Here is a 15,147-nt window from a genome sequence, read left to right as displayed (position 1 = left end):
CTGGATATCATAGGCTCCAATTACGACTGTATCTGGCTTTGGCTGGGGCCTTTGTGGTTTAAATGATTTTTATTTTTGGTTATTTTTAAGTTGACAAACCCCCCCCAAAACAACATCATTTCCATATATGAAGAATAGAAAAATAGGATTTTATATGAATCTATGATTATATATACTATATGAATCTATAGCCTGGGTTTTCAAAACCTGTTCTGCTTATCTGTAACTTTTTTCTGAAATTCCTTCTGATCTCTTCTGTGCATATAAAAATGCTTCCATGACCTTTTCTTTCTTCCTTTCTTTTTGGCCTCAATTGTCACAACTCTCTTCCTACTAAACTTCCCCCCACCCATTGTAGTTTTTTTTAAACAAAAAACAAACCAAGCAAAATACATTGGCTTTGTCTGAAAACATATGTCTTGAGTCCAAGCCCATCGCCTGTCTGTCAGGAAGTAGGTAACCTTCTTCACCTTTGGTCCTCTAGAGTCATGGTTGGTCATCGATCAGAGTTCTTAAGTCTTACATAGTGTTGTTGAATAAATTGTTTTCTAATTCTGCCCACTTTACTCTGTATTAGTTCATAAAGATTTCCCAGCTTTCTCTGAATTCATCCCATTTACCTTTTTTCATGGCACAGTAATATCCCATTATATTTGTATAGCATACTTTCTTCAGCTATTCCCTAATTGATTGGACTTTATGGTTTAAATTTTTTTCCTCACCAAAAATATTAGGTCATACAAGTATTTTAAATCCATATTTTGTAGATGAGGACACTAAGAAAGTGAAGTGATCTGCTTACAGTCACCCCACTCATAAACCATACTATGAGCAGAAATTCTGGTTTAAAGTCCAATGCTCCTTCTGTAACACTTAGCTGCCTGTTTTTAAGACTTGAAGATATCTGTAATATTTTGGATTTGATCAGTAGTTGGAGATTTCAGAAAGCTGTGTTACCTGGCTGTAAAAAGTGAGTTCTTTCTCACTAGAGGCATTCAGACGGAGGCTGTGTAAACATTTGTTGCAGGGCAGCTGGGTGGTGCAGTGGCTAGAGTGCTGAGCTGGAGTCAGGGAGACTCACCTTCCTGAGTTCCAATCCAGCCCCAGACACTTCCTAGCCGTGTGACACTGGGCAATTTACTTAATCCTGTTTTTCTCAGTTTCCTCATCTGTCAGATGAGCTGGAAAAGGAAATGGCAAACCACTCCAGTATCTTTGACAGGAAAACCCCAAATGGAGTCACGAAGAGCTGGACACGACTCAAAGAATTGGATAGCAACAGACCTTTTCTTGGAGATATTGTAGATGGGACACTTATTTCAGGTAGAAGCTCAAATAGATGACTGGTAGGGTACTTTCCAACTCTGAAATTCCCTCTATTTAAAAAAGGTAAATCTTTGATTTAAAGTAGGTAATAAATAGGTTGCAATTTATTTAAATGCTATTCTTGCCTTAACTGTATATTTAGAGACTTAGGATAAGAGATACTTGCATATGTTTGCTTATAAATTTGGCAGCTAGATGGCCCATTGAATAGAGTGCTGGACCTGGAGTTAGGAACACGTTAGTTCATATCTGGCCTCAGGCACTTACTGACCCTGTGACCCTGGGCAAGTCACTCTGTCTGCCTCGGTTTCCTCATCTGTAAAATGAGGGTTATAATAGCATGTACTTTCCAGGCTTGCTGTGAGGATCAAATTAGATAATATTTGCGCAGTATCTGAGATAATAGTTGCACTTAATAGGTCTTCCTTCCTTCACTCCCTTCCTCTCTCTCCCTCTGTTCCTCTCTTCCTTACTCTTGAATGTTTCTTCTGTTTTTAGGGCAAAACTTTCCCTGAATGTTTAAGAAGTTGTTTCATTAAAATTCAAGCAGATTGTTCCATAAGGAAATGTCAACCAGTGTGTGAGAAGTGCTGCGGGTTACTTTCTCTGAATGACCCTCAGAACCGGTTATGTTTGACTTGTGATGTTACTTCACCATCATTCCTGCATCTTGAGCCTTTTGCCTTACAAGTTTAAATCAGTCTGCTTAGTGTGAGGAGCAGTGATAAATGCTTTTACCCACCTGTATTGATGGTTTTTAAATTAATTTCTTTAAATTCTGAACTGAAATACATACAAAGGAAGAATTTCCATACTCAAAGCAGAATACAAAGGAGGATTCTATATGAAGCTACAAATCTCTATTTCATAAATGCTTAATTTAAAAAAAATACATAATACATTTTACAAATTACTTTTAAAATTATCTTGGTTATCTTTCCTTCCTTCTGAATTTCCTTCTCTACATTGAAGTAAAAAATGTTTCAGTGGCCCTCTTTTTTTGGCATCATTTATTGCTAACTCTCCCTCTCCCCCAACCTCCCAATTAACAGAGAGAAAGCAAAAAAAAAGCAAAACAAAAATAAAATTCTGGTAGCAAATGAGCATAGTCATTTAAGATGAATTCACACAGTGGGTGTGTCTAAAATGTGGATCTCTGGGTCTGTCACCCCTCTGTCATGTGGGGGGTAAAATGTTTTATCAGAGGTGCTCTGGAAATGTGGTTAGTCATTGCTTTGATTAGAGTTCTTACCTCCTTCTAAGTTTCTTCTTTACCGTGTGGTTGTCCTTGTATATTATTCCCTTGGTTATCGCTCATTTCACTTGGTGCCAGTTCATACCACCTAAGATTCTCTGAAATCATCTTTTTTATCCTTCTTTACAGTGCAATAATATTTCATTAAAACATTCATATACCATGCTTTGCTTGTTAGGACTTTTCACTTTATAGTTCATGTTTCATATTTTATAAAAACCATTCCTCAGTTAAGAGGTAAGCCAAGGCATATACTTGGCTTCTTTTTTTTTTGCCCTCCCCTTTTTTGACCTATCTGTGACCTTGGGCACAATTGCTTCTTCTCTCTGAGCCTGTTTATTTAGCGGTAAATGAGGGTATTGGGTATTGGGTTATAGGATTGATAAGGTCCCTTCCATGTCCTGTGCTTCTGTGGGAAGCTCCTGCTTCTGACTGTGTCTGTAAGGGGGTCAGAGCCTCGCTTTGATAGCTCCTTCCAACTTGAGTATCATCCCTCTTGGGGCTAAGGACTACTTCTGCCCTTCGCTTGGGACTCAGAGCTCTGTGACCCTGTCACTGTTTCCCAAGGAGCTCTTCCACTTCATTTGCTCTTCCTCAAGACCATCTTCTCCTCTTCTTCTGTCATTCACCCCAGGCTCCACTTCTGTGTCAGCCTTATTGGGCTTCATATCATGTGGATGGGTTTTGTTTGTGCGCTTGGCTTAGAAAAGCCTTCTTACTTTGCTTCGTATTACTGGTGGCCAGCCCTGAATCTGGGTCTGTGCATTTACTTTTTAAATCTTGAACTAGATTTTTAAACATTTTGTAGTTTTGCCTAGAAAGGAAGTGGACTTATAGAATATGCTTTAATTCCTTTCTTTCTTTTCTCTCCCTCCAGGTACTTATTACCAATATTCAGAATAGAAGTCCTAAGCCTGGCCCTACACTCCATGATCAAGAACTAGGTTTTTTCCTAGAAACAGGACTACAGAGAGCCCATGTCCTTTACTTCAAAAATGGGTAAGATTTTTGTCCCTTCCTAGCTCTGCTCCTTCTAATGGCTAAAAATAGGAAACCCTGTTCTGCTGCCTTCAGATTAATTTCTGTACTAAGTAAGCTGTTTAAAATATGAACTAATTTGTGGCAGCTGTGTAAAAATCATGGAAAAAGAGCCCAGCTCATTATTCCTTGTTGGCCCTGGCATTGCCTGTACTAGATGTGTGGCACTGGAGGATGGGAACAGGCAGAGAAGGCATGTCAGGCAGTCAAGGATGGCATGGGTGCAGGAGGGATTGGGTAGGCTTTCCTCGTGGGTTGTAGCACAGCGAAGGCCCTTATCACTTGAAGGAAGAAGGGAACCTTCTTTGGGAACCTTTTCTCTTGGCTTGTGGAACTCCTCCCTTTGTACACTGGTACTGCCATGTAGTATACAGGCTCTACCTAGTCTCAGCCACTTAGAATATAAATGAAGTGAAGAGTCCCACATACATACACGTTGGGCATTGCCAATATCTCTTAAAGCCATTATTTTAAAACTTAAGTGTGTGATAATTGTGACGTTGCTGATTATCTAAAGCAGAGGTGTCAGACTTGCTGCCCTTGCCTCTTGGGTCCAACAAAACTCCTGAGTGCTATAGAACCAGATTAAAAGGCAATTGGGAAATGTTTAACAAAATAAATAAAGATGCAATACGACATAGATACTGTAACTCACAGTTTTGTAAGTCAGCACATGGCCCCAGTTATGTTTCTGTTTGACTTTGACACCACTATTCTAAAGCATTTGGTTTAGATGGTTCATATTGTACCAAAAGTCATGTGATAAATGTCATAATCTTCTTTCCAAATCTTTTCCATTGTTGCCTATTTTAACAATGTGCTGCAGGATAGATGTACATGAAGACCAACAGTATGTATCGGGACATTCTTGGTTATATCACCTCTAGTCCCTTTTAGGCTTTGCATGGGATATCCTTTGTAGCTCTTATAGCCTTTCTCTAGAATATAATAAAGCGTGCTTTGTAAGGCAGAAAGGACATAAATTCCAGTTCTCACAAAATGAACAAAGGTGTCCATCCTTCTCTTCATTTTTAAGAGCTTCAAAACTTGGGGCGCAGTTTGCAGAAGCCAAGATTTTATTTGTACGGATGGCCCAGAGCCAGCATGTATTCTTTTTCTAGAGTGGAAGAGCAGTAGCTGCTATTTTCCAAATAAAGATAAGTCCTTGGCTAGGCATGTCTGTGGCCCCCACCACCAGGGAAGCTGAGGCTGGAGGCTCTCTTGTGCTCAGGAATTCTGAGCTGCCCTGGCCATGCTGATTGAGTATCCACACTTAGTTTGCCATTAATTTGGTGAGTCCCTGGGATTAGGGGGCCATCAGATTGTCTATGGAAGGAGTGAGCTGGCCCTGGTTGGAAAAGAATTGGGTCAGAGCTCTTGTGGCAATCAGTAGTGAGACTGGGCCTGTGAGTCTCCTTTGCACTTCCAGCCTGGGCAAGGAGTGGAGACCTAGGTTTTTTTTTTTTTTTAATAAAGAGAACTCTGTAGTGTGGGGAAAACTAGTCTCTTATTACAGATTGGGTTTGAGAGGATCCAGTAAGCAAACTTGAGATAAAAGCTCCAAGATTTGAAACTGTTGGCTTTGGCATGAAAATGCTTCCTGAGTTTGATCTCATCTGCAATAGATTGAGATAGAGAAATGCATGACTCCTGATCCCGATATTATATTCTAGCTTATTTGCTATTACAAATAGTGGGTAGGGGAAAATGGAACACATTGCTCTTCCATTTTTCTACTTTCTCAAATTAAAAGACTTTTTATCACAAAAAACCTCCCAATATCCCCTTCTTGTTCTTTTCTTCAACTCTGACAAGCGGTAAGCAATGTTAAGGAAATGACAAACTTCTAAGGGAAGGGCTTCATTCATTTGGGTCTTAGAAATGTTATCGTCTCCTGAAATTCAGTGATTGAGGATGGGAAATATGAGATGGGGGGAAGAGGAAGCAAGGATGTTCCAGATTCCAGTCTATTTCCTTGACATGCTGACTGTATGTGCCAACTACATATTTTAGAAGAATAGAGTTTTGCTGTTAATAGACTAACAAATGGTGGATTAACTCCATGATGTCTCTTCTCCCTCAACTCATACTATACAACCCATTAACATGGTATTAAGGAAATTTAAACATTTTAAAGGGTTTAAGTTTTTTCCCTACTAGTGCTCGGTGACACTCAATGTTGGATTTTGAATTCCAGCTGCTTGGTGATGGTGATGTATGTTTGCTTTGACCATTGAGTCTAGGTATAATATGACACAACACTGTGGGGAGAGACAGCAGTCCTTCAACTTGTCCTTTTCGATCTGCCTTAACATAAGTGGTTTTGAAAGTGGCCTAAAAGCCGTGCATGGCAGAAATTTGTCGTTGTAGTCTTAGGGTGAGTGTCTCCATGTTGGCATGAAGGAGCTGAGTGTTGGTGGCTCCAGAGAGGCCCAGTCTGGAGGGGTTTTCGGTTTGATGATCAAACAGATTACCAGCAGGTCAGTATTCAAAATGCTGCAAGCATTGCTGTGGCAGCAATCAGACTAAATGATTTTAATATTCAGAGTTGATATTGCTAATAATGATGAAGGGTTTTCACTGTAGAGTTCCTGTTTACATTTTCCTGTTTTCCTCTTTGCCTCGCCCCCACATCATCTTCATGTCCTCTGAATTGGCTGATATTTTATTTTTGGTGTTACAAAAAACTTCCAGTTCCTCTGTGTTCCTGGAATGAAGGGAGACAGATGGGGGATTTGGTTGATTTTTTTTTCAGTTGTGGAAAATGTGGCAACAGGAGTTTAACAAATAAAAGAGAGAGAGTTATAGAGGACACCTTATCCTTGAGAAATATTTCTTCCAGCTTCATGGATGTTACTGCCAGCATTCACTGGACTTATAGTAACTGATCTTTTCCCTTATTACCTCTCATCTTGTCTTGAAGTGATTGCCAAATAGGCAACCCTGAGATTTATCTACTTATTGAGTCGGCCCCAGAATACTACTATACCTTTGTTAGTGCTGGGAAACCTTAATCATTCCATAGTACCGTATTTGGAAAGTACCTTAAGAATTTATCTTGTCCGTCCTTACTCCTTCAAAATTCAATTCAAATTTTCAAACATTCATTACATACCTATCATATGCAGGACACTGGGGTTATAGAGAAAATTTAAATAGCCCTTGCCTTTAAGATGTTACCATTTGCAAGGCATATATGATAAATGCAAAGGAGAGGCTCAGACAGAATTTGAAGGGTGAGATTGAGGAATTTATAAGGACCTTGGATATCATTTAATTCAGTTCATGTCTATCATCCAGTCCAACCTCCTTTTTGGTAATTTGGAAGTCCTTGTGAGCTGAAGTGAGTTGTCAAGGTCTTATAGCTAGCTAAAGGCAGACCTGGGGTTCCTTTTAACTGGGGTCTTCGGGAAAGAATCCATAGAAATACTACCTGAGCTCAGCCTTGAAGGAAAGTCAAGATTTCAAAAAGTGGGGCTGAGGAAAGAAGGAAGTATGTTTCAGGTGCCAGGCATGGATGGCCTGCTCAAATGTGAGAGGGCAAAACTAGGTCAGAGAATAGCTAATGGAGAGCATGGAAGCATAGAATGAAATGTGGCTGGAATGGTAGCTCGACGTCAGGTTGTGGTGAGCCTTGAAATCCAGGCTAAGGAGTTTGTATGTATCCTCTAGGCAGTGGGTGAAGAGGGAAGGTGAGAAGTCTCTAAAAGTGGATAACCCTAAACCATACAAAAGAACTGTCTTTTTTTTTCCCCTTCAGATTCATAAGGAGATTCCATAGCCTATGTTATCATTAACATAATCAGTATCATAAAAGCTCTGTCTATCCTATCCATCTATATCTTAGCCAAGTCATTCATGCTACAAGAGAGGTCAGTTCCTTCTTTTCCTGTCTTCATTGGAAGGAGAGGACAGCTGGTTGAAATAAATATTTGTGGAATTAAATCTAAGTGTTATCCCTTCAGTCCCTGCGTGACCAGTTTTGGAGTGTACGCCCATCTGCTCATCTTCTAGCTTCAGGTGGCAAGAAACTTGCTGGTTGGAGGAAGCTGTGAATACGTGGGCATTCAAGACCTTTCACAGTTGGGCTCTAAGCTACCTTCCTAACTTTATTTCAGTTTACTCCCTTGAATGCAGTATGCATTCTAGCAAAATTAGACTATTTATCATGCTTCAAACATTCTGACTCTGGATCTAACTAGCTTTGTTTCCTTAAGCAAGTCATTGAATTTATCAAGGCCTCATTTCTCTCCTCTTTATAATAGGTTCAGACTAGATCATCTCTGAGGCCTGACATTTAGTGGTTCTGTGATGTGCCATGCTTTTTCTTCCTCAGGCTTGTATTTCATGGTATTTTTTACCTCAGGAATACCTACATACATCTCCATCTGTTAATATCCCATTATCCTGTCCATGCTCACTCAGCTCATATGACATTTCTTTAACTTTCCCTAATTATTTCTTTGGTCCCTTCCCCCAAGCTGGCATGATTGTTCTCCCTCATATGATTTTGTAACACTTTGTGCTCTTATGTGTTTAGAATATTCTAATGTGTATACAAGTTTGTGTATAAATAATAATTTATATTGACTAATATGGACATGTTTTGTGTTATTGTACATGTACAATCTATTTCTTATTGTTTATCATCTCAGGAATGGGGGAAGGGAAGGAGGGAGAGATAGAATTTGAAACTCAAAATTTAAAAAAAGCCCAAATGTTAAAAATTGTTTTAACATGTAATTGAGGGAATAAATGAAATATTTTAAATAAAAAATAATAATTTATTGAGTGTCCTAGGCACTGTGCTGAGTACTGGTATACAAAGAGTATAAGACAGTCCTTGCCTTCAAGAAGATTACAATCTAATGGGGGAAGACATAAAAAAGCTGAAAGGGGGTAGGAGCAGGGTGTCTGGTTCAGGCGCCTGAGGAGGTAAGAGTTTTAGACTTGATTTCATGTAGCAGACTGCTGAGTTTCTAGAGATGATGAAGCATGGCAAAGTAGCAGGGTAGGAAATAACTGAGGTGCATTCCCTAGGTACCGTCTTTAAATGGTGGAGGATCTGGGAGAAGCCCACCCTTTCCAGTGGGGTGTGGGCAGGGGCGTAGAGTGTTGAGTTGTGATTGCCAGAGTTGATTTCATCTTGCAGACTGTAGAGTTGGGGAAGGGTTAAGGGGAGGCAGTTGGACCACATGACTTTTAAGGTTCTTGCAGCTCTGTGATGCTCTGATCTTAATATCTCCATTAGATTCTAAACTCCTTGATTGCAGAGACAGGGTTCCCTTGGCACTTAACCTATTGCACAGAGCTGAGTGAGTGCTTAATAATGTTTGTTGAATAAATGAGGAAATATTTTATGCCTTAGTGGTAAGTGGAGTCTTAGACTAGAGACCATCAAAGGGCAAAGCCTACCTCCTTATTTTATTGTATGGCTTGGTCGTAGTGGGTGCATAATAGTAATTACCATATTGGTTTTAATATAGGCCACCCTGAGATAGACTGCATTCCTAAAATGTACTCTCATTGAAAGGAAAAAAAAAGTATATATTTGTACACTGAAAAGACATTATAGGCTAGTTTGTGTAAGCCTGATTTGGGGGAAAGTGTAATTTGTATTTAGACCAATATGATGCTGACTAATTGGCCAGTTGATTCTGTAGAAATGGAGATGCAACCAAAGTTGTGTTTCAGTTGAAAAAGAGATTCTTGAAAAAATGGACTGTTTTTCATTTTTATTGTTCATCTTCATATAGAAACTCTTTAAACAGATTAATTTGTGTTTGTATAAACAGACATTTAAAATGATTGCTTATCTGGTCAGCCACTAATTTAAGTGAATTATGTTGAAGATTGAGAACAATTTGTTTGGATGGCACTTAATAACCAATCATTAAGATGGGGTTTTCAGGATAGAAAAACAAGGGTCAGATTCAGTTGTGACTGTAGTGTAATTTCTTACATTGCATAAAACTCCCAAGGAGTGACATGGAATTTAACCCAGGTTTCTAGTGCAGGCATCTGTGTGAGAGAAAAATGCTCTTTGAGTGATTACAACTATAGTTTCCATGGAGTGAATGTGAATTATTCAGTTTATGGGATTTTAAAAACATTTAAGTACCTCTAATTAACGAAGAAAACTGAAGGCATTTCATGCTTCTTTGTTCCTTTTCAACAGTTAAGGTCTTTACTGTTACCAGGATGAATAATAAAATAAGATTTTTTTTAAAAATGAACTCATAGAGATTAAGTTGGTTTCTTTTGGGCCAGTTTTTTTTTCAGGGCATAGTTGCTCCTGAACATACAGTTTGCCTTCTTTTTCAGGATGCATCACCTCGTTTGTTTTCAGAAACTGATTCCTGAAAGAACTACCTGGGAGATAATGACTACTGATCGCATGGTTGAGTGTCCTGGAGCAGTGGTGTCAAACTCAGATAGAGAGAGAGCCACTTAGCTGTACTTAAGGTTCCTTGCACACTGTCTTGTCTTTAGAAAACCACATAATAACATTATCTGTGTTTTTTTGTTTTGTTAAATTTTCCCAATTACATTTTAATCTGATTCAGTTGCGTTGTATTCAGTTTCATTCAGTCACTCGTGTGTGTGTGTGTGTCTGTGTGTGTGTGTGTGTGTGTGTGTCTGTGTGTGTGTGTGTGTGTGTGTGTGGCTGTAGTATTTTTGACACACCGTTTCCTGGGGTGATCCTTGGAATAGGAACTAAGATGAAGACAGTTAAGTGATTGAGCGAGATTTACTGATGCCTTTGAAGGGAAAGGTGAACAAAAAGGTACATACCTTGGTTTTTAAAATGTCTATGACAATATGTCATATCAAATGTCTACAGCATGGGCCTTATTGAGGAGGCAGAGGTTATAGATTCAGAAGGTTCTGTTGCTACTGATTACATTCTATGTCCTGGTTAATTATCTTACAATTGTATGTTTTTGATCACAAGGAAGGAGAGACAGAGATACGTTAAGTGAGTTTTGGAAAGCACTTTGAAATTATGCAAATAAAGAGACTAAAATGTCCATACCCTTTGATCCAGAGATACCATTAGTTGGTTTCTTCTCCAAGGAGGCCACTGATAAGAAAGTTACCAAATACTCCAAAATATTTTTAGCAGTTCTTTTTCATGATAGCAAAGAATTGGAAACAAAGGAGATGCCGTCAGGTGGGGAATGGCTAAACAAACTGTGGTACCTGAATGTAATGCCGTATTACCGTGTAGTAAGAAGTGATGATTAAGAAGATCTAAACGAACTGATGCAGGATGAAGTAAGCAGAGCCAAGAAAGCATTATGCCCACTGACTATAACTATGTAAAGTGAGTGTTGCAAAATTATAAGGAAGCATAGCTCCCGAGAGGACACCCCCACCTAACTTCTGGGTAGAGGAGGCATATCACCAAGGCAATATTCACAATAGTTGTGATTGTTATGAGTATGCCGGAATGGTTCTAAATTGCAAAATATAACAGACTCTCCATAGAGAAGACAGAAGCAGAACATTTTTTCAGATACCAGAAAATCCAGTCCCAAAACCAGTAAGTCCAATCTGTCCAAGTAGCAAAGAGGTTAATACACATTATCACAGCAGGGAGCCACTCCATCCCATAACCTTCTCCCCTGCTGGGACCTTCCCACAAACACACTCACAAGCACAGCTAGCACCTCCTCCATCTCCCTCAGCTCTAACTGCTCTGAGCATTTCCTGCTGCACCCTTCTGGTCCTACTCATTCAGCAAACTCCTCCCACCACAGGTGACGTAGGCAGGTCCCATAGGCCTATTGATGGATGGGGAAGATCTTCAAATTTCTGTTACCATCCCAGGAGGGAGGAGGTACAGGTGTCGCACATTGCATCTTTCTGGTTTTTTTTTCCTATGCTGTGCTGTACCACCTATTTCACAGAACTGTTGTGGCGAATGCTCTTTGTAATGCTTAAAGCATTGTACAGATAGGAGTTAAGTGTAATAGTAGTTACTGTTCTTGAATTACTTTTGTTATTTGTTTCTCTCCACTGAAGTTAGGTAGATTTAGAATAGTTGAATGACTGGACCCAGAGTACTCATCAGTGGTGTTCATCCCCTTGGAAGAGGATTCTCAGTCACATGACCCAAGAATCTGTGCATGGCCCAGTATTGTTTAACTTGTTATCAGTGACTTAGATAAAGGCTTACATGGGATGCTCATCAAATCTTCAGATGATCCGAAGCAAGAAAGGTTACCTTTCTTGTTAGATGGTGGAATCCAAATACATGAAGATCTTGATAGACTGATAATAGATCAATTCAATCAATCAAATAAGTTTAAATTGACTGGGGATAGATGTAAAGTTGTATGTACTTTGGTTAAAAAAAAACTTCACAGTTACATTACATTCAACATTCAAACAATAGTCTTTTCTCAGAGATTATTCCCAGTTTATCATACACAAACGTACACAATTGAGTGCTTGCCGCATGTGTGTGTCTCCTTATATATAGTTGTTTGCATGTTGCCTCCCCCATTAGACTGTGAGCTACTGAAGAGTAAGGACTGTCCTTTGCCTTTCTTTGTATTTCCAGTATTTAGAATGGTGCCCAGTGCATAATAGGAGCTTAATAGATGCTTGTTGACTTGATGTGACTTGACCTTTCACAAGTCACAGATAGTATGTTAGTACGGTACATATGTAGGAACAATAAGTTAAAATCATAAAAAAGCAAATTCGAGTTTGATGTGAAGGAAAAAATTCCTAACAATTCGAGCTAGCCAGAAGAAAAATGGATTGTGTTGGGAGGTAGATTTCCCTTTACTAAAATCCTCAAGCAAAGGCTGAATGAGGCCTTGTTAGGTCTGTTGTAAAAGGAATTGATGTTCAGGTAAAGCTTGTACCAGGTGGCCCTCAAGGTCTGCTTCAACTCTGGGTTTCAGTGACTTTGTGAATGTGTAGTTAAAGGTCCAGTTGAAGACTCTGTCCCTGACTGTCCTTTGCTGGGTTATTCAGATTATACAGGACTACTTCTCAGAATATCTAGAAACATGAGGAAGCAGCATTAGTGCCTCCTCATGTAGGTCCACGCACAGTGAAGAAGCAGCTAAATCTCTAATGGCTTTGTGTGGCAGATGGGGAAGTTAATGAGAGATGTTAGAAGAAGTGGGGAGAAAGAATAAAGCTACAAAATTAAATTAGTGAAGACAGGGTATCACAAGCCCATGAAGTTTAGAATTACTGCCCTAAGCATAAATTCAGCTGGAATATGTCATATATTCTGCAGTTCTGATATGGCATAGAAGGATGTTTTTAAAAGAGTCCATATTAAGATATAGTCAGTGACTGACAGCATTGTATCATGCCTTCCAGAAAAGGTAGGCAGCTGGGTAAGAGAGTCTAAGCAAGATACTTTTATGCAAATTGGGCCAACCAATTCAATTAGACAACTAATTAATTCACTGACTAATTTTTTTTCTAAACTAAAAAAATTCCACTCCATTTGTTTTACTGAAATGAAGGACAGTGAAATAGGGATGTATTATCTTGCTAAAGGTTCATAAAGGTTTTAGACTGCTGCGGTTTCTAATGCCTTTTAAGTGCTAGCATTTATGAAACACACAGAAAAGCAATTATCTCCTCTTCTAAAATAATGCTTCATATAATCCATTATTGAAAACAGTGATCCTGGAGTTTGATAATTAAAACCAGAGAAAAAACATTTCCCCACCCCAAAGTGTGATATTATTAAAGAATAATAAAGCAATTGTCTGGCCTGTGTTTCATTAAAACGGATTTGGGCTGAGTCTTTGTACCACTAAAAAAGAAATGATAAAGGGTTTTTTTTTAAGGGTTAAAAATAGTTCTGCCATCTAACTGGCATAATAAAGGTTTATTTTCTAAGTGTAAAATACTATCCCTAATCATATGACATTCCTTCTGATTACCGCCTCTCCCAATCTGCCCTCCCTTCAATCACCCCCTCTCTCTTATCCCGTTCACCCCTACTTTCCTGTAGAGTAAGGTAGATTTCCATACACAATTGAGCGTGTATGTTATTCCCTCCTTAAGCCAATTCTGATGAGTATAAGGTTCATTTCACCTCTCCCTTCTTCCCCTCCACTATAAAAGCTTTTTTTTTGCCTCTTTTATGTGAGATAATTTACCCCATTGTACCTCTCCCTTTCTCCTTCTCCCAGTACATTCTTCTTTCTCGTTCCTTAATTTTATTTTTTAGATATCATCCCTTCATATTCAATCGCCCTGTGCTCTGTGTCTATATATATTCCCTCCAACTATCCTAATAATGAGAAAGGTCTCATGGGTTACAAATATCATCTTTTCATGTCGGAATGTAAACAGTTCAACTTTAATAAGTCCCTTATGATTTCTCTTTCCTATTTATCTTTTCATGCTTCTCTTGAGTCTTGTATTTGAAAGTCACATTTTCTATTTAGCTCTGTTTTTTCCTCAAGAATGCATTAAATTCTTTTATGTCATTGAATATCATTTTCCCCCCTCATGGATTACACTCAGTTTTGGTGGGTAAGTGATTCTTGGTTTTAATCCTAGCTCCTTTGATGTCTAGAATATCATATTCTAAGCCCCGATCCCATGTAGAAGTTGCTAAATCTTGTGTTATCTTGATTGTGGCTCCATAATACTTGAATTGTTTCTTTCTTTTTTTTTAAATTTAATTTATTTAATATATTTAGTTTTCAGCATTGATTTTCACAAGAGTTTGAATTAAGAATTTTCTCCCCATTTCTACCCTCCCACCCACTCCAAGATGACATATATTCTGGTTGCCCCATTCTCCAGTCAGCCCTTCCTTCTGTCACCCCACTCCCCTCCCATCCCCCTTTCCCTTCTTCACTTGTAGGGCAAGATAAATTTCTATGCCCCATTGCATTTGTATCTTATTTCCTAGTTGCATGCAAAAACCTTTTTTTTGTTTGTTTTTGAACCTTTGTTTTTAAAACTTTGAGTTCCAAATTCTCTCCCCTCTTCCCTCCCCACCCACCCTCCCTAAGAAGGCAAGCAATTCAACATAGGCCACATGCGTATCATTATGTAAAACTCTTCCACAATACTCATGTTCTGAAAGACTAACTATGTTTTGCTCCTTCCTAACCTATCCCCCTTTATTGAATTTTCTCCCTTGACCCTGTCCCTTTTTGAAAGTGTTTGTTTTTGTTTACCTCCACCCCCATCTTCCCTCCCTTCTATCATCCCCCCTTTTTTTATCTTCTTCCTTCTTCTTTCCTGTGGGGTAAGATACCCAATTGAGTGTGTATGGTGTTCCCTTCTCAGGTCAAATCCGATGAGAGGAAGATTTACTCATTCCCTCTCACCTGCCCCCTCTTCCCTTCCTACAGAACTGCTTTTTCTTGCCACTTTTATGCGAGATAATTTACCCCATTCTATCTCTCCCGTTCTCCCTCTCTCAATATATTCCTCTCTTATCCCTTAATTTGATTTTTTTAGATATCATCCCTTCATATTCAACTCACCCCGTGCCCTCTGTCCATATATATATATATATATATATG

General features: G+C 39.0%; 1 protein-coding gene across 4 annotated transcripts in view; it reads left to right on the top strand.

The window, feature by feature from the left end:
- Positions 1-15,147, top strand: part of TTC7B (tetratricopeptide repeat domain 7B) — a 333,472-nt gene that overhangs the window by 74,091 nt on the left and 244,234 nt on the right. For all 4 annotated transcript variants that reach the window (XM_036735890.1, XM_036735889.1, XM_036735888.1 and 1 more), the window contains one exon: positions 3,459-3,580. In XM_036735890.1, coding sequence (XP_036591785.1) covers positions 3,459-3,580 — 122 coding nt within the window. The remainder of the gene's footprint in view (positions 1-3,458; positions 3,581-15,147) is intronic.

This window comes from Trichosurus vulpecula, chromosome 8 (genome assembly GCF_011100635.1).
Source record: "Trichosurus vulpecula isolate mTriVul1 chromosome 8, mTriVul1.pri, whole genome shotgun sequence".
Taxonomy (NCBI): Eukaryota; Metazoa; Chordata; class Mammalia; order Diprotodontia; family Phalangeridae; genus Trichosurus; species Trichosurus vulpecula.
This window is presented reverse-complemented; position numbering and strand designations above follow the sequence as displayed.